Consider the following 21,170-nt stretch of genomic DNA (forward strand, 5'->3'; position numbering starts at 1 on the left):
TTTATTTCGTTTCTCTGCTAAGCATATAGTCAAAGTAAGAGTTATAAAGCTTAATCGTTTAATCGGATATTGTGTACTGTTTGTTATTTCAAGGTACCAATTTGTAACAGGGGACACATCGCACAGCATCCACCCAAATGAGATTTCTTAAGGTTGGTCAGGCTGGGGGTTATCACCCACTATATTAAGCCACTAGGCAAAGCAGGAGTTGCACTTGTTAAAACAAAATCATACACCTTATTACTAACATTGTCCTCAATTCTTCATATATCCATATCCATACTATTGCCTATGAATAATTATTGCCATTGAGATTAAGATGAAGTTACTGGTGATTCAGTGGACTGAATTTAATTGTGCCCACAACTGCCTAAGGCCATATATTTGGACTTTTTGATGATTTTTTCATTTCAGTGGGACTTGGTGTGTAACAATAACTGGAAAGAACCATTTGCTGCATCAGTGTACTTCACGGGAGTGTTAGTAGGTTCCTTTAGTTCTGGAATATTATCAGACAGGTGAGCTGTTTATTTACCTCATACACTGCAGTCTATTTCTGATATATACTATTATCTCTATCATTTCTTCACCCAGAAGTAAGATATAAGATTATGGTAGATTAGGTAATTTTAATGAAATAGCTAAATTAATAATGAAGATAACTATCAAATTTTTTATTCTGGAAATTCAGGTGTATTAAGTTGTTCTCCTGTACTAACCCATAAATTAGTGAGTTATCATGTTATCTGATACCAGTACAAAGTTAAATTTCACCTCATTGGTAATTATTCTTTGTAATGCCCTTGATCATATTCCAAGAATAAGAGCAAGGTGAAAATAAATTATTTTAGTATCTTCAATATTCAGCCTATCTGGCAACTGGTTGCATTACAAGTGCATAGAAATTATGCAAAGTATCATTTATTCCAAGCTGGATAACTATCCCTGGACTCCAAAAAATTAAATTTTATGATTGATTACATTAGCCTAGTTTATGATGTGTGGAATTTCAAGTGTTGTGCAAGCCTATATGTTTTTGTGTATTAGGAAATACATAAATCTCTGTTGAGAAAGAAAATACTTACCCAAGTTCATTTAACTGCAGAGTAATTTTAACTTGTTACCATAAGATAAAGGATTCAAAAATTGTTCAAGAATTGCCCATTTAAAAAAAAAAGACATATCTGACCAATTACCCTCATCAAAATCAAATCCTGCAGAATCAGCCATTCTCCAACATTTCCCCCAAAATTTCAAGCTATTTATCTTCAGGTACATGCACACTTGTCTTTTGAAATTATAGAGTTTTGAATTTTTTTAGATCCTTTCATAACTCTGAATGTCCCTAATAGGTATTCTCGTAATCTTCATTGATCATAGAGAAAAATCTTAAATCTACCATGTGGCTTTGACATTCTTCCTAAAATCTGATGCTCAGGCATTCTGGAGCTGAGCTTAAATAGCAATGGTTATAAACATAGCACAAGTTCATTTATTTTCTATTTGATTACCTCCTTTATAAATCAAGTTGTCCTCATGCTCTTTTAACCATCTTTTCATTTTGCCCAGCCACTTTCGATACTTAGTGAACATATACCCTGAGTCTCCATGTGTATATGTCATCCGCTATCACACCCTACAAACAGCACCTTCACCACACAATTTTAATACTTTGCTTCTCAATGTTTCCCCAAAATGAAACATTCTTAAAATTTACGATATGCTCCCAATCTTGGGGAGTCCATAATTCAACATGATTCTAAGGCCTTCATAATCTCCCAGTTGAATGTTGACCAGAATCAAATCCAACATTTCAGCTGTGGCTAAACATTTAAATGCACAACATAATTTACTTGTATTTATGCTCCTATTTATGAAATCCAGGATTCAAAGTACTTCATTAACCATTCTCTGCATTATTTAACTTACCACTTGTCTTCCTGACTACATTTCCATCAATTCTACACTGGGTCCCTTTGAGAACTGGAGCTGTAGGAAATTTTAATAATTCATTGAAAAGTTTAAAACTCAAGGTTCGAAATTCAAAATAAATTTATTATCAAGGTATGTATAAACTACCATATAGTACCTCGAGATTTATTTTCTTGAAGTTATTCACAGGAAAAAAGAAATACAGAAGAATTTTATGGAAAACTCTACATAAACAGACGAATCTTGATAAAAAACTGATATGCATAAGAAGAAACATTATGCAAATAAAAATAAGACTGAGAACACAAGTTGTAAAAAGTCCTTGAAATTGAATCTGGAGTTTATAATATCAGTTTGGAGTAGTGGTGAATGAAGTTATCCACACTGGTTCAGGAGCTTGATGGCTGTAAGGTAATAACTTTCCCTGAAACTTGTGTGTGTGAGCTAAGGCTGAGTACCTCCTGCCCAATGGTATGTAATAGCAAGAAGAGGGTGTGGTCTGGTGGGTGACCATATTTAGCGTTGCTTCTTCTTACATTTCAATTCATTATTGGAGCCAAGAAGGTTTAAACATTCTTTCTTAGAGTCTGTGAATATTTTGTCTTGAGTTAATTTTTAGCCTTATCATTATGTGTTCATTACAATGTGCCAGGTCAATTGGGACTTTACACCGGCCTTTTATTTGACCTTCTCAGAACCTTTGACTGCATTAGTCAAGAAAGGACAAAGGAATATCCTCCCCAAATTGTGCTGCCCAACAAATATGCATTTTCCTTCTAACTCTGCTCCACCAAATCATGATATTAAATAACTGACCCATTCTCACAGAAGCCTGATATTAAGCAAAACAACAGTATGATCCTAAAACATTTTTTCAACCTTACTGCAGTTCTGTATCTCATCTCTGACAAGCTTTACAAGGGAATCAAGCTAAAGAGATGCAATTGGACCTTTAATAATTAGGCCTCAGCACTACAGTTAATCAAACTTTGGTGACAGACCTGCAATATGCAGACGATACTTGATGAGACCAAGTTCCAAGTCGTCATCAATGCCTGTGAGAATACAAGCATTTCAGACAATAAGGTCATTTACCATCTCATCCCTACTACTTATTCAGCCCTCCAACATGAAAAGATTCCTGGGTGAGAGCTTTTAAAACCTGGACCGCATCCTATTTCTTGGGAGACACAGCTCAACAAAGGCCGACCACTGATTTCAGGTGCCAACACAGCCTTTGATTGAGGAAAACTCATCGGAATCCCTGATGTCAGTAACTTACAGTGATTTTTATTCTGTTTTCCAGGTTTGGGAGGAAAATTGTTATGTTTGGGACAATGGCGGTACAGATAATATTCAATATACTTATCACATTCTCACCAAACTTGGAATTTTTTTGCCTGATTATTTTCTTCAAAGGTTTTGGTGATATTTCAAATTATGTGGCTGCCTTTGTTCTTGGTGAGTATCTATGCTATTCAGTCTATTTATTTTTCTAAATTTAATAATCCTGTTATTCTTGGTATGAAATTCTAGTTACAGTACTGAGAAAATAGGTCTAAGATTTAACTCTATATCTTATGTTACTTGTGATTTCTCAAGTTCAGAGTTAAATTATGTGTATGTTGTGGAGCTCCTCTGTCAAATTTCTTATCTTTGGAGACTGCAATCCCTGTTAACTTCTCTGTCCTTGTATGGTAAAGTCATGACCTCTGGAATCTTGCAAACATAACTTCTAGTCCTCTCAGCTAAATCACTGATGTGAATGAAATAAGACAGGCTCAAGATTAAGCACTGTTCAGGCCGACTAATGGGAGAGACTTGGGAAGCAGTAATGTTGCAAAGACAGAGATAAAGAGGGTTTTATATGGGTGATTGTAAAAGGTGCAGGTACTACAATCTTCTGTCCAGGGATGAATAATGTTACAAGAAGTCCAGATATAATCTCCGAAAAGCCATCTCATATGTGATATGTCAGTTCCGGATTGAACTTGAATCAACAAAGAATGCTCGACAATTGTGGCTTGAATATTATCATCTCTTAAAACCCAAATTAAGGGACATAGACTTCACTTCCAGATAAGCTCAATGTGTTCTATGCTTGCTTTGAGCATAAAAAATTTTTTTTAAAAATCATCATAAACTCCAACAGTCCCTGGAGATCCTGTGATTTTAGTCACTGCGGCCAACTTGCAAGCAACCTTCAGGAGCGTGAATCCACAAAAAGCATCCAGCCCAGAGAGCTCCCTGCCCAATACTCTAGACCTGTGCAAATCAACTGGCTGGAATGTTCAATGAGATCCTTCATCTTTCACTTTGGCAGTCTGAGGAACCCACCTGCTTCAAGCAGGCTTCAGTTGTACCAGTACTCAGCAAGAATCTGCCTCAATGAACATCATCCAGTAGCACTTACATCCACAGTGATGAAATGTTTTGAGTGATTGGTAATGAAACATACCTACGCCTGCTTGAGAAGTAACTTAGATCCACTCCCATTTGGCTACTGGAGCAACAGGTATACAGCATATGCCATCTCATTGGCTCTTCATTCAACCCTGGAACACCTAGACAGCAAAGATGCTTATATAAGAATGCTCTATATCCACTACAGCTCAGCTTTCAATACCACCATCCCCTCAAATGTAATCAATAAGCCCCAAGACCTTGGCCTCAATATCTCCTTCGGCATTTGGATCCTGAATTTCCTCACTTGCAGACCCCAATCAGTTTGGATTGGCAACAACATCTCCATCAGCACAGGTGCACCACTGCACTGTGAATTTAGCCCCTGCTCTATTTGCTTTACATTTATGAGTGTGTGATTAAGCACAGCTCAAATGCTATGTTCCAGTTTGCAGATGACACCACCTTCAAAGGCCAAATCAAAGATCATGATGAATCAGCATATGGGAAGAAGACAGAAAATCTGGTCAAGTGGTGTCATAACAACAACCTTTCACTCAATGTCAGCAAAACCAAAAGGCTGATTATAGACTTCAAAATAATGAAACCAGATGTCCTGAGTCAGTCCTCATCGGAGGATCAGAGGTGGAGGGGGTGACTTGTCCTGGGCCCAGCATGTAAGGCAATTACGCAAAAGCACGATAATGCTTCTAGTTCCTTAGGAGTATGCAAAGATTCAGCATGATATCTAAAACTTTGACAAACCTCTGTAGATGTGTAGTGGAGAGTATATTAACTGGCTGTATTACAGCCTGGTATGGATACACCAATGCCCTTGAATGGAAAATCCTACAAGAAGTAATGGATATGGCCCAGTTCATCACCAGTAAAGCCCTCCCCTCCATTGAGCACATCTATACGAAATGCTGTTACATGAAAGCAGGGACCTCCACCACCTAGGACATGCTTTCTTCTTGCTGCTGCCATCAGGAAGAAAGTACGGTAGCCTCAGGGCCCACAGCACCAGGTTTAGGAATAGAAATTACCCCTCAACCATCAGGCTCTTGAACCAAAGGGGATAACTTCACTCAACTTCACTTGCCCAATCATTGAAATACTCCTGCAGCCTATGGACTCACTTTCAATGACTCTTCATCTCATGTTCTCAATATTTATTTCTTATTTATTATTATTATTTCTTTCTTTTAGTATTTGCACAGTTTGTTGTCTTTTACACATTGGTTGAACACACAAGTTGGTTCAGTCTTTCTTTGATTTTATAATGGTTATTATTCTATTGATTTATTGAGTATGCCTGGAAGACAATGAATCTCAAGATCGTATATGGTGACATATATGAACTTTGGTAATAAATTTATCAAAATACATATGTTTAAAATCAAGAAAATCTGCAGATGCTGGGAAGTCTTGAAGAAGGGTCTCAGCCTGAAATGTCAATCTTTTCCATTGATGCTGCCTGGCCTGCTGAGTTCCTCCAGCATTTTGTGTGTGTTACATATGATTAAACTTTGAACATCCTATAGTTCATCCCTGGACATAAGAAGTCATCAGTGTCTGTCAGAACCAAGAATTGGGAATGGATTAACATTTGGCTTGAGAAAGTTACTGTAGATTTTTTTTTGTGTATTTACTCTTGACTCCCAAGATGTAAGATCAGGAACAATTTAAAGCATGAAATGTAAGTTGTGCTAAAAGAGGATGTCACAATAGAATGGGAATGAAACAGTGAAAGAGAGATCTAGAGAGATCATAGTGAATCCAAAGGTGGAGGAGGATCAACCAGCATCCGAATGAGCATCCAAGAGATATGTCTTACTGCAGAAAATATCACAAAAAGTGAGGAAATACAGCCAAAATGCAACTGATTTCTTTCTTTTTACAATATTTTTATTCAGAAGAAAAAAACAAGATTTACAGAGTGCAACACATAGATACATCTCAACATAACTTGTGTACATTCATATATTGTAATAAAATTGATCAAAATGTTATAGCATAACACATAAAGGTATACCACTCTGTATTCAAAAATTTAAAGTTGTCATACATCATAAAAGAAATTTTTTATATAAAAAAAGTCAACCCCCTACCAACTACCAAAGAAAAAAGCTGATGGATGACAATGGATAATTAGGAAAAAAAAGACATATTCACTTAAGAAGAGAAGATAAAAATATACATAAAAGTCTGTGCACTGTTAAACTTTATAAATTGAAAAAGTAATTTAGGAAAGGTCCCCAAATATCATAAAAAGATTGTTTCGAATTTAAGACTGAGCAGCGGATCTTTTCTAAATTTAAATAAGACATAATATCACGTAGCCATTGAAGATGTGTAGGAGGAGTAGACTCCTTCCATTTAAGCAAGATTGCTCTTCTTGCTAAAAGAGAGGTAAAAACTAAAACCTGTAGGTTAGGAGTATTTAAAGTTATATCTTCATTTGCAATAATACCAAACAAGGCAGTAAGGGGATTTGGGTCAAATTGGACTCTAAAAAGTTGTGAGAAGGTATGGACTACTTCCCGCCAAAACTTTTCAATTGTAGGGCAAAACCAAAACATATGAATTAAAGAGGCATCAGCAGAGTTGCATTTATCACAAAGTGGAGAAACATTCGGGTAAAAACTGGACAGCTTCTGTTTAGAAATGTAAGCTCTATGAACCACTTTAAATTGTAGAAGAGAATGACGAGCACAGAAAGATGATTTATTAATCCGTTTAAGAATTTTATTCCATCTATCATCAGAAATCTGACAATTTAGGTCATCCTCCCAAGCTTTTTTTTATTTTATCTAAAAAGTCTTGATTCAGCTGATTTCTAATCCTGCAAATGTGTATTTGTCAAAATAATTACCCTATTGGTGATAATAGGGTAATTATTGCCTTTAGGCTGCCATTTCATTGAGTACATATATCATGGTCATTAACTGCGTGTGAGTTACTGCATTGGTTGCATAAACTACCAGTTTGCAAGTCAAGAAGCTATTTGAAAATCCAGTTTTGTTTGGTGGATGTTTTGATTCTTAGCACAGTATATTAAACAGATAGGTAAGTATAGACTGTTTAAATAGTGTGTGTCAGAGAAGTCTGAATTAAAAATATGCATCTCCCTAATGCCAGCATGGCTAAGATCTTGTCTGACGCCTCAAGCACTGTCATCTGGTGCTTTCAGGATCTAGGCTTTACCTTTGTTTCGTCCACGAAACAGAGGACAGGTATCCATAGAACCATAGAACATTACAGCACAGAAACAGTGCCAAACCATTTTTCTGCCTAGTCCCACTGACCTGCATCTGGGCCATATCCCTCCAAACCCCTTGCATCCATATACCTGTCCAAGTTTTTCTTAAATGTCAAAAGTGAGCCCGCATTCACCACTTCATCTGGCAGCTCATTCCACACTCCCACCACTCTCTGCGTGAAGAAGCCCCCCCCCCCAATGTTCCCTTTAAACTTTTCCCTTTCACCCTTAACCCATGACCTCTGTTTTTTTTCTCCCCTAGCCTCAGTGGAGAAAGCCTGCTTGCATTCACTCTATCTATACTCATCATAATTTTATACACCTCTATCAAATCACCCTTCATTCTCCTATGCTCCAGGGAATAAAGTCATAACCTATTCAACCTTTTTCTATAACTCAGTTTCTCAAGTCCCAGCAACATCCTTGTAAACCTTCTCTGCACTCTTTCAACCTCATTAATATCCTTCCTGTAATTAGGTGACCAAAACTGCGCACAATACTCCAAATTCGGTCTCACCAATGTCTTATACAACCTCACCATTACATTCCAACTCTTATACTCAATACTTTGATTTATAAAGGCCAATGTACCAAAAGCTCTCTTTACGACCCTATCCACCTGTGACGCCACTTTTAGGGAATTTTATAACTGTATTCCCAGATCCCTCTGTTCTACTGCACTTCTCAGTGTCCTACCATTTACCTTGTATGTTCTACCTTGGTTTGACCTTCCGAAGTACAATACCTCACACTTGTCTGCATTAAATTCCATCTGCCATTTTTCAGCCCATTCCTCCAACTGATCCAAATCCCTCTGCAAGCTTTGAAAACCTTCCTCACTGTCCACTACATCTCCAATCTTTGTATCATCAGCAAATTTGCTGATCCAATTTGCCACAATATCATCCAGATCATTGATATAGATGACAAATAACAATGGACCCAGCACTGATCCCTGTGGCACACCACTAGTCACAGGCCTCCACTCAGAGTAGCAATCCTCCACTACCACTCTCTAGCTTCTTCCATTGAGCCAATGTCTAATCCAATTTACTACCTCACCATGTATACCTAGTGACTGAATCTTCCTAACTAACCTCCCATGCGGAACCTTGTCAAAGGCCTTACTGAAGTCCATGTATACAACATCCACTGCCTTCCCTTCATCCACTTTCCTGGTAGCTTCCTCGAAAAACTCTAATAGATTGGTTAAACATGACCTACCATACACAAAGCCATGCTGACTGTTTCTAATAAGTCCCTGTCTATCCAAATACTTGTAGATCCTATCTCTTAGTATTCCTTCCAATAATTTACCTACTACCGATGTCAAACTTAACGGCCTATAAGTTCCCGGCTTACTTTTTGAGCCTTTTTTAAACAACGAAACTACATGAGCTATCCTCCAATCCTCCGGCACCTGACCCGTGGATATCGACATTTTAAATATTTCTGCCAGGGCCCCTGCAATTCCAACACTAGTCTCCTTCAAGGTCTGAGGGAATACCCTGTCGGGTCCTGGGGATTTATCTGCTCTGATTTGCCTCAAGACAGCAAGCACCTCCTCCTCTTTAATCTGTATAATTTCCATGACCTTCCTACTTGTTTGCCTTGTTTCCATAGACTCCATTCCAGTTTCCTTAGTAAATGCAGATGCAAAAAAACATTTACTATCTCTCCCATTTCTTTGGTTCCATACATAGCCGACCACTCTGATCCTCAAGAGGACCAATTTTATCCCTTACTATCCTTTTGCTCTTAACATACCTGCAGAAGCTCTTAAGATTATCCTTCACCCTGATTGCCAAAGCAACCTCATGTCTTCTTTTAGCCCTCCTGATTTCTTTCTTAAGTATTTTCTTACTCTTTTTATACTCCTCAAGCATCTTATTTCCTCCCTGTTGCCTATACATGTTATACATCTCTCTCTTCTTCTTTATCAGAGTTCCAATATCCCTCGAGAACCGAGGTTCCTCATTCTTATTCATTTTGCGTTTAACCCTGACAGGAACATACAAACTCTGCACTCTCAAAATTTCTCCTTTGAAGGCCTCCCACTTACCAATCACATCCTTGCCAGAGAACAACCTGTCCCAATATACGTTTTTTAGATCCTTTCTCATTTCTTCAAATTTGGCCTTTTTCCAGTTTAGAACTTCAACCCAAGGACCAGATCTATCTTTATCCATGATCAAGTTGAAACTAATGATGTTATGATTACTGGAACCAAAGTGTTCCCCTACACACACTTCCATCACCTGTCCTAACTCATTTCCTTATAGGAGATCTAATATTGCATCCTCCCTAGTTGATACATCTATATATTGATTTAGAAAACTTCCCTGAACATATTTTACAAACTCTAACCCCCTAGACCTTTAACAGTATGGGAGTCCCAATCAATGTGTGGAAAATTAAAATCCCCTACAATCACAATTTTCTGCTTCTGCAGCTGGTCAAAGAACACTGAGGCTGTCTACAAGAAGGGTCGGAGCCATCTCTATTTCCTGAGGAGACTGAGGTCCTTTAACATCTGCCAGACAATGCTGAGGATGTTCTACGAGGCTGTGGTGGCCAGTGCTATCATGTTTGCTGTTGTGTGCTGGGGCAGCAGGCTGAGGGTAGCAGACACCAACAGAATCAACAAACTTATTCGTAAGGCCAGTGATCTTGTGGGGGTGGAACTAGACTCTCTGACGGTGGTGTCTGAAAAGAGGATGCTGTCCAAGTTGCATGCCATCTTAGACAATGACTCACATCCACTCCATAACGTACTGGTTAGGCACAGGAGTACATTCAGCCAGAGACTCATTCCACTGAGATGCAACACTGAGCATCATAGGAAGTCATTCCTACCTGTGGCCATCAAACTTTACAACTCCTCCCTCGGAGTGTCAGACACCCTGAGCTAATAGGCTGGTCCTGGACTTATTTCCACTTGGCATGATTCATTTATTATTATTTAATTATTTATGGTTTTATATTGCTATGTTTCTTCACTATTCTTGGTTGGTGCAGCTGTAACGAAACCCAATTTCCCTCGTGATCAATAAAGTGTGTCTATCTGTCTGTCTGTCTGTTATCTCTCTGCAGATTTGCTCCTCCAATTCCCGCTGACTATTGGATGGTCTATAATACAACCCTATTAGCTCCACCCATATGGCCTCAGTAGAGAAGCCTTCTAATCTGTACTGCCGAAGCACTGCTGTAATATTTTCCTTGACTAGCAAAGCCACCCCCCTCCCTTCATCCCTTTGCCTCTATCACGTCTGAAACATTGGAACCCTGGAACATTGAGCTGCCAGTCCTGCCCCTCCTGTAGCCAAGTTTCAGTAATGGCTATAATGTCATAATTCCATGTGTCAATCCAGGCCCTCAGCTCATCTGCCTTTCCCACAATACTCCTCGCATTGAAATATACACACCTCAGAAGATTATTACCACCACACACAACCTTACTATTTGTGACTTTGCATGAACTACTAACATCATTTATTTTTACCCCCATTCCACTATCTGCTCTGGCAGTCAGGTTCCCATCCCCCTGCAAATCTAGTTTAAACCCTCCCCAATAACACTAGCAAACCTCCCTACAAGTATATTGGTCCCCTTGTAGTTCAGGTGTAACCTGTCTCTCTTGTACAGGTCCCACCTGCCCCAGAAGAGGTCCCAATGATCTAGAAATCTGAAGCCCTGCCCCCTACACCAGTTTCTCAGCCACGTGTTCATCTGCCAGAGCATCCTACTCTTACCCTCACTGGCACGTGGCACAGGCAGCAATCTGGAGATTACTACCCTCGAGGTCCTCTTTTTCAACTTCCTACCAAGCTCTCTGTACTCACTCTTCAGGACCTCCTGACTCTTTCTACCTATATCATTGGTACCGATGTGTACCACGACATCTGGCTGATCACTCTCCTACCTCAGAAAGCTGTGCACACGATCAGAGACATCCCTGACCGTGGCACCCGGGAGACAACAAACCATCCAGGAGTCTCTGTCATGACCACAGAATCTCCTATCTGTACCCCTGACTATGGAGTCCCCTATCACCAATGCTCTCCTCTTCTTCCTCCCTCCCTTCTGCACTGCAGAACCAGACTCAGTGCCAGAGATCCGGCTGCCACAGCTTGTCCCAGGTAAGCCATCCCCTCCCCCCCCCCAACAGTATCCAAATCGGTATACCTGTTTTGGAGGGGAATGGCCACAGGGGAACTCTGCACTACCTGCCCTTTCTCCTTCCCTCGCCTGACGGTAACCCAATTACCTGTGCCCTGTTCCTTAGATGTAACTACCTCCCTGAAACTACTATCTATAAACTCCTGCTCATTCAGCTCCTGCTCCAGTTCCCTAACATGGTCTGTTAGGAGCTGCAGCTGGATGCACTTCTTGCAGGTATCGTTGTCAGGGACACCGGAGGTCTCCCTGACTTCCCTCATCCTGCAAGAGGAGCATTCCAACACCCTGTCTGACATATTCTCTAGTCTGAACAAAATTTTTAAAAAAGAATAAAAACAGAAACTTAGAACCTAACCTTGCTTCTGCCTGCTTCTCGCCGAAATCTGATTGAGCCAAAGCCATCCCACTCTGACTCAGTCCAATCCAATGATGGCCGCTACGACAATTATTCTTTTTCTCTACAAGTTTGTACAAGTTTCCTCCATTGGAGGAAGGAGAAGAAATGCAGTTTAAGATGCCAAGAACATTTTTACTTGTTTTGGAAATTTATGGAATAAGAGCTTGCCAGTGGATGGGTGTTGGCTTTCAAAAAAAAAACCTGCCGATTTATTAAAGAACTGATGCATGCCAGGAGACCAGAAAAAGTTGATCTACCTGAGCATCAATCCTGTACTGCTTTAACATTCTCATTTGATGAGTTTACTAATAAAATCTACATCTTGATATTAGAATGGTTGCCACACAAAGACTTAATTAAGTAACAGACTAGGTCCTAATTACAGAATAAGTTGATTATCCACAGGACTAACAGCAAATGCAGTTTTCTATTACAATAAATGAATGCATGTTATAGAATAATTAGATAAATTTCTTACACTTGGGTGTCATTGCTGCTGCATGTGTATGTCTCTATCACTAGGCTTTGTTTGCAGTTCCCAATTATCGCATTAGTAAACGCCACATTCCTATTTAGTAATTATTAGCCCTCACTATTCTTTCCCCAACAACAATTCCCCCTCTAGGTCTTTGGCCTATGATAGATAACAGGACTTAAAGATTAGATCCCTAATTTGCATGCCAGAGATCGCAAGGAGCCATTGGATTGTGAATTGAGGAAGTGAATTTTGAATTTTGAATAAGCAGGCAGGGTCGATTGAAACATTCTGCACATGAGGAGTAGTTGGATTGTGAATTATGGGAGCGAGTTTTGGAAAACAGAATGGAGCAAGTTGGGACTTCCTGCACACAAGGCGCAGTTGGATAGTGCACTGTGTGAGCGTCGGGACATTCTGAGAGCCACAAAATGCAAGGAAATTAGAAAGTTGGTGAGGGTCAATAAAAAGAGGTTAGGTTTAAGCATCATTGGAGTGGGACATTGTTAGTCTGGCTTGAGGCTTTGATTCATAGAGGCTCCAGTGAGGACAGGCAGAGGCAGGTAGATTTTTAGGTAACTTTCTTTCTTCCTTCTTTCTTATTGCATGGTTAGAACAATTTGAATGCCAGGCTGAATAGTGCAATGCTCCTCTTGCGGGCTGTGGGAAGACAGGGAGAATCCCAGTGTCCCTGACGACTTACCTGCAAGAAGTGAAACAAGTTGCAGCTTCTTACCAACCATATTAAGGAACTGGAGCTCCAACTGGATGAACTCTGGATGACTTGGGAGACGGGGGGAGGGGGGTGCAATCGACATATAACGCAGGAAGGTAATTTATGATGGTTGGTCTCTGGTTGCAGGGGAGATATCACCCCTATGTATTTGGAGCTCCTGACTCTTATAGTGTTCCTCATCAGTTGAACTGGTTCCTCCATCCCATTGGCTCAAGGTCACCTGACCTATCTGGGTCATCTTCTTACTGGTTCTAGTCCAGGGCTATAACCAACATTGTTTCATGATTCTGCCCACCCCAGCCTTGTGTATTCGTGTCTTTCAATTCTGACTTGTCCAAACCAGTTAAATGAGGTGACCCAGACAGAGTCTAATGTGATTACAACATGTACAAACAATCTGGATGAACTCAGCAGGTCAGGCGGCATCCGTTGAAATGAGCAATCAATGTTTCGGGCCGAGACCCTTCATCAGGACTTACGGTTTGCTTCTTTGGTGAGTCTGGTATTGTAGCTTCTCATCTGAGAATGGTCTCAGGTTCAGCAGGTCATCACCTGAAGCTCCTTGTGTTTATGTTCAATTGCTGTGACTAAATTATCCCAAACGACGAATCGGTTCAGAGTCCATACACTTTACATAACAAATAGTTACTCATCTGAGAATGGTATCAGGTTTAGCAGGTCATTACATGAGGCACTTTGTGTCCAAATTCAATTGCTTCGATTAGATTATCCCAGAGCAAGAAGCAGTTCAGAATCCACAAACTGGGTGGAAACAAAGACAATAGGTTTGTCTGATTCCCCTGTCCTTGATTCATCAGATCCGCTAATTGTAGACTGTAGTTTATTCTGGCCAACATCTGGTTGCTTGAACAGAAAATGTGAAGGAGAATTCCAAGGGCTTTTACAGATATACTAAGAGCAAAAGGATAGCAAGGGACATGGAGCATCTATGCATGGAGCTAAAAGAGATGGGGGAGACCTTAGATGGATTTTTGTATCTGTATTTATTCAGGAGACGGGCAGACTCTATTGAACTGAAGCAAAACAGCAATAAGGCCATGGACTGCATATGGAGGAGGTAATCACCATCTTGAGACAAGGACATTGTTCAGAAATTTCAGTCTCTAGCAGATGTAATTTAAATATCCTTAATCATAGGTGAGGTGCCAGAGAAATGTAGGACAACTAACGTTGTTCCACTATTTAAGAAATGCTCTGAGGATAAACCAGGAGTTGTAGACTGGGGAGCCTGACTTCAGTACTGGGCACATTATTGGAAGATCTATTGTATTTCTCATTTTTCCCTTCTAATACCTCTAAGCAAATTTATCTTAAGGTAGTATATGGTAACATATACATATTTTGATAATAAATTTACTTAGAACTTAGAATAATGAATGATACATTGATGTTTATTGATTAATATATATTTGCCATGTCACTTTGACAAAATCACATGAAACACTGTTAGATTTAGATTTAGATTTTACACTCATTTGTTAAATATCCCAAATATCTGTGCATCCAGCAATGCACAGATAACACCTGCATTTTTCTCCACTGCTGGACATCTGCAGTGACTCTGACTTATTATTTTTAAAGACTCTGACTTTATTATTGATTAAGTCTGCACACTGCTAAGTGTATTTTCAAATGTTGCTACTGCAAATGTTTCTCACTCAGGATCAATAAAATCCTTTCTATTATTATTATTATTATTATTGTGTTGGCGCGTGGCCTAGTGGATAAGGCAACGGTCTAGTGATCTGAAGGTCACTGGTTCGAGCCTCAGCTGAAGCAGCGTGTTGTGTCCTTGAGCAAGGCCCCTAACAACACATTGCTCTGCGACAACACTGGTGCCAAGCTGCTTGGGTCCTAGTGCCCTTCCCTTGGACAACATTGGTGGCATGGAGAGAGGAAGGCTTGCAGCTTGGGCAACTGCCAGTTGCCCATACAACTCTGCCCAGGCCTGCACCCTGGAAACCTTCCAAGGCACAAATCCATGGTCTCACAAGACTAACGGATGACTATCATTATTATTAAACCCGTTGACATCTCACATTCAGCAAAAGCACAAACAATGAGTTTGTTGAATTTTTGGCAATTAGGATTGAAACTTTGCCAAATGCTGCCTATGCGATTTTCCTTCCTCCTAGCCCACAGAGCCAAACTGCTACTAATGTGAAAAGCTCTAGTTCTGAACTCACATCCTTTCTACTTTAACTTCCACCTTCACTCTGTCCTGAAAGGTGATTCTTGCTGCTTTAAGTGTACAGTGTTCCCATTTCTGCTTCAACTGTATTCCCATTGAAATCTGACCACCCTACTTTTCTTCCTGATGTAAGCAGCAATCCCATGCACAATATATATTTGACTACCAATTAGTCCACAAATATATAATTACTAGCCAATATGACGTCTCCTAGAATGCTGAAGGATAGTGATAAATTAAAGAAACAAAGAAAGGCGTATTACTTATGAAAGTATCTACAGAGATCTGGAAGCATTTCTCTACTGTGTTCTGCTGTCACTTAGGTAAATACTTTCAAATAGGTTCTCGTACAGAGAGCAGATGTTCACATGTAATTGATTGAAATAGCCAAATATAAATGGTGCACCAGTTGTAAAAAAAGATTGAATCAATCTACAAATGTAGAAACATTCAAAAGCTCTGAGAAACTAATAAAAATTAAATTATTATCTCTATAATATGCTGCTTTTTATTTCATGCTGTTTCATCAGTGATTTGTGAAATACTTGGGGCTTCACATTGCTTGATTATGGTTTAAGTATATAACTTAATACATTTATAGTTGAATATTGAAGTTTCAGAGTGGCATTCAAGCAAAATGACTCTGTGCTCTGATTGTGGTTATACTTGGCTTGCAGGATCTGAACTTCTTGCAAAATCCATTCGAATTACATACTCTACACTTGGAGTTGGCATCTTTTATGCCGTGGGCTATATGATCCTGCCTTTTTTGGCATATTTCATAAGGGAATGGCGGATGCTGATATTGACCTTGGCTCTCACTTGTTTGGTGTACATTCCGTTGTGGTGGTATGTAAATATTTCAATATATTTAATCAGTAGGAAATGCCCTTATATTGCTGGATGTCCCTGACCAACAAGGTTGTGTTTGAACATAACTTCAGCTGTGCAATAACATCAACTTGATTATGCCAAGTGACCCACAATATTAAATCAATCTTTTGCATCTGGATTAGCTGGATTCCTCACAAATACAAAACTTTTTACCTATCCTTACAAATTTGTCATATTTATAAGATTTGCCATTTAATATTTAATCTAACTCAAGGTGTTGTGATGCCACCTTTCCAAATGTTAAAGTTACTGTTGATTCAGCACCTGTAATAATTACACTCAGTGGCCACTTTACTGTGTATGCCTATGTGTTTGCTCATTAATGTAAATATCCAATCAGACAATCACGAGGTAGCAATTCAATGCATAAAAGCACACAGACATGGTGAAGAGGTTCAGTTCTTTTTCAGGCCAAGCATCAGAATGGGGAAGAAATGTGACCTAGTGACCTCAATAATGGAATGAATGTTGGTGCCAGATGGGATGTTCCGAGTATCTCAAGAACTGCTGATTTCCTGAGACTTTCATACACAACAGTTTCAAGCATTTACAGAGAATGATGTGATGAAGAAAACAAAAAAAAAAATTCAGTGAACAACAGTTCTGAGGAGGAAAATGCCTTGTTAATGAGAGAGATCTGATGAGAATGGCCAGACTGGTTCATGTTGAAAATATTCCTATTATCCACCTTGCTTGTTTGTGTGGAGTTGGTGATGAGATTCCTCAATGAAGATGGTTTGGAACAAATACCAGAGCATCTGAGGCTAGGATCAAGATACGGAATAAAACTGGATTGAGAACTGAGCACAAAACGAAATGCTAGATGATATCTCTGGTTGGGCTTACGATTGAGCATTGAGGCTCTGTTCAGGTGTTCTTGAAATATTCAATTCTTGGTGGCCAAAACATGGCTGCCAATTAGTAGGATGGTCCTGCATTTTTGAAGAGCCGTGCCAGCTGTCCATATTCCAGAGAGTTAGAGTGTCTAAATCCCAGAAGCTGGCACAGTTGAGAGTGGGTCATTACAGGACCCCCACCCCATGACCGACTCCTGGCAGCCCTGGCTGTTTGGAGAGACGATGATTGTAGCCATGGATGAGAACAGGATTCAAGATGTTCTTTTCAGGAACCCAGCACCATTCCTCAGGTCTGAATCTTTCCCAGACCACGAGGAACTGCAAATACCCAGAACATTTCGTGAATCCAAAATTCTTCTCAGAGTGAAGACCAGTTCCCATCAACAAACCTGGGCAGTGGTGGAATTGATGGTATTGGGGCTAAACAGGCTGGTGTTTTAATGTGGAGATGTGGAAAGTGGGTCCTCAGGAGCTGCAAGCTTACTCTCCTGAGATTCTTGAAGGGACCAATGAACTTGGGCACCATTTTCCTGGATTTTGCTTGGAGAGGCAAATCTTTAGTACACAGCCAGGCCTGTTGCCCAGGCTGCAAAGCTGATCCCTGTCTCCTGTTGAGATTAGCTTTTTATTTCAACCTTCCAGGTAAAAGCCAACAAAACCTTTCCTTACAGCGTCGGACTAAATCTTCAACTATAGGAACCCCAACCTTGGCCTCCTGCTCAGGGAAGAGATGGCATTCGAAAGGGAACATCCCATGCACCAAATGCCGTGAAGTGTTGTGGGCGACCTCTGCCCACATCAAATGGCCACAAAATTTGTCCAGTCTTTCAGAGGCCAGGCCCCTCAAAGTTCGTTTCAAATGTTGGTTCACCCGCTCTGCCTGGCTGTTAGACTGCAGGTGAATCCCAGAGGAAAGACTCACCTTTGTCCCAATCAGCTTATAGAATGCCCTCCAAAAACATGATGCGAATTGTGGGTCACGATCTGACACAATTTTCACCAGGAACTGTGGATCCAGAAAACCTGGGTGCTGGACAATTTTAGCTATTTCGCCACAGATGGAAGTCTGTCCAAGGCAATAAATTTGAAGGCTTTGAAAAATGATCCTCAATGACCATGATAATGGTCTTCACATGGAAGGAGGAAGACCTGTGACAAAGTCCATGGAGTTGGGTGCCCATGGTCTGTCCAGAACAGGCAGAGGGTGAAGGAGCTGTTAAGGTTGGGTGTGGGCCTCCTTATTCCAGGTATACACCATGCATGCCTGCACATATTAATGGATGGACCTCTCTCACCATTGCAGACCACCAATATCTTTTCAGAATGAACTCGGGGGTCCTGGCAATTCCTGGGAGAGTGGGCATTCTCGATGCGTATCCCCCTTGAAGAACCTGAGGTCAGACAGTACTAGGAATGAACAGGTGACCCGAAGGGCTGTCCTGAGGAATATTTCCTTGCTCCTGGGCCTTGCAAACAAGTGTGTTGATTCCCCAACAAATTGGTGCTATCGCATAGGCTTGGGACAAAATGGTGGTTGGCTCCTCCGCTCATTCAGGTTTGTTGAACTGATGGGATGAGGCATCTTGCTTCTAGTTCTTTGACCCTGGTCAACAGGTCAGGACGAAATTAAATTGATTAAAGAAAGAGACTACCTGGCTTGCCTGGAATTCAATCTCTTGGCCTTCAGAATATAAGCCAGGTTCTTGTGGTCTGTTTATATGAATCAAGGGTTTTTGGTCCCCTCAAGCCAGTGACACAATTCCTCCAGAGCCTATTTGACTGCAAGCAGCTCTCTATTTCCAATGTCATAGTGCACTTCTGCTGGGGATAGCCACCTGGATACAAATGCACGCGGGTGCAGTTTATTGTTGAAAGGTGGCCGTTGAGATAACACTACACCCACTCTGACATCCAAGGCATCAATGTCCAGACAATGTGAAGGAGAATCCCAACCATGATGAAGGGAGGGTCCGGGTTAGGTGCAATCCAAATGGGGGCTGTCATGAACTGCTGTCAGCGAGTTGCCACTGAGCTGATGTTTCTGATAAAATTTTGTAAAATTTGGCAGATCCCAGGAATCAATAGACTTTTTTCCACACTGGATGGTTGTGGCCAAACTCCGACTGCCAGTGTCTTACTAGGTTTCATTTTGAGATTGCCGTTAGAGATGATGAAGCCCAAAAAGGAAATAGCTTTTACATGAAATTCAGACTTCTCCAGTTTGATGTAAAGTCTATGATCAAGAATCTTCTTCAGGATATCTCTGACATGAGTAATATGCTCCTCCATGGACTTCAAGAAAATTAGGATGTCATCCAAGTAGACAGAGGCATACGTACGGAGCACATCATTTATAAACACCTGAAAAACTACTGGCGCATTCACAAGCTGAAAGGCATGACCAGGTACTCACAGTGCCCTGTCGGTGAGTCGAATCCCATCTTCCACTAGTCACCCTCCTTTATGCAAACCAGATTGTACACACACCACGTCTAGCTTCAAGAATACTCTTGCCCCTTGGAGAATCTCGAAGGCACTGTTCATGAGTGAAAGAGGGTAATGATTCTTGACCATTATGCAATTCAACCCTCTATAATCAATGCACGGCCATAGGCTCCCATCCTTTTTCCTGTACAAAGAAGAAGCCAGCACCAGCTGTAGTGATGGAGGGCAGAATATGAATCCCGGGCAAAAGCCTCCTTAATATACTCCTCCACAGTGCTTCTGTCTGGCCTGAGAGTGTGAATAACTGACCCCATGGAGGACAAATACCAGGCAGTAGAACTATTGCACAGTTGTTGAGTTTGTGGTGGAAGAGTCAAGGTCTTTGCTTTGCTGAAGACCCCTTCTAAATCCTTGAAGATGGAAGGATGACTCCTGAGGCTCCTTAGTTAGCAAGTGTTATTCAGCAGACCCTGGAATCTCCTCCATAGGGTCACAAGAGTCTTCAGTGAAAACAGAGGCCAAATCACATTCCAGATCCTCGTCCATATCCTCAGACACCAGCAACCAAGTGCAGCAAATGATCCGTGTGCTCCTGGGACTAGGCTTCAAGGGTCTCTGGTTTGGAACCTTCCCCTTCAATGGGACCTGGCAACTGGAGCCCTTTGGCTTAGTTGGTAGAGTCCCGGACTGCCTGGGCATCTCCTTTGTTTGCCCCTGAACTACAGATCTAGTTCCAGCGCACCCGTGACTGGATAGGGTCGCTAACCACACGGGGCTGTTATCTGGAGCTAGCTTGTCTGCCCTTGAAGGCAGGACTGTGTTTCCTAAAGGTTCCAGGTTGCCCTGAACAGAAGTCTGCCCACTCATCAGCCACTGAGAGTCTGGGGGTCAGAACACCAAGCCAAAAACGTTTCTTGCAGCGACTGGTCCATGCACTGATTCTCCTTTCCTTCCAGTTCATGGAAAAGTTATGCTGGGACAGCCAAGGGTGTCCAAGGTTCAGAAGTATGTGAAGAGACTCAATAATGTGGGAACGAATGTCCTCCGCATGATCTTCTATCCCCATACGCAAGGCCAATGTCTGCTGCCAAATCTGCCCGGAGCCGAACAAGCAGCCGTCTGGGACAGTTGCAGGCATGTGCTGGCTCAATTCCTGCAGTGGTATGTTGAGCCGATGGAAGTTCTGGAAATCAGTTCATACCCCAGGAGCTCTCAGCCCTCAGTGTGACACCAAAATCTGTGAGATTGGAGATAGTAGCTGCTATGTCACAATCCTCCCGACACCAGACAGCTTTAACAGCTCTCCCGACAGCTACAGCTTCAGACACTTGGCCTGCACAGGGCCTGCCTCCCTGCAGAGATAGCAGCAACCTCAACT

General features: G+C 41.0%; 1 protein-coding gene across 1 annotated transcript in view; it reads left to right on the plus strand.

Moving 5' to 3' along the window:
• Positions 1-413: 413 nt before the first annotated feature.
• Positions 414-21,170, plus strand: part of LOC140739541 (organic cation/carnitine transporter 2-like) — a 63,497-nt gene continuing 42,740 nt past the window's right edge. The window contains exons 1-4 of the mRNA XM_073067940.1: positions 414-518; positions 2,112-2,343; positions 3,239-3,393; positions 16,274-16,445. Of these exons, the coding sequence (XP_072924041.1) occupies positions 2,333-2,343; positions 3,239-3,393; positions 16,274-16,445 (338 nt within the window). The 5' untranslated portion in view covers positions 414-518; positions 2,112-2,332. The remainder of the gene's footprint in view (positions 519-2,111; positions 2,344-3,238; positions 3,394-16,273; positions 16,446-21,170) is intronic.

The sequence above is a fragment of the Hemitrygon akajei genome, chromosome 15 (assembly GCF_048418815.1).
Source record: "Hemitrygon akajei chromosome 15, sHemAka1.3, whole genome shotgun sequence".
NCBI classification, from domain to species: Eukaryota; Metazoa; Chordata; class Chondrichthyes; order Myliobatiformes; family Dasyatidae; genus Hemitrygon; species Hemitrygon akajei.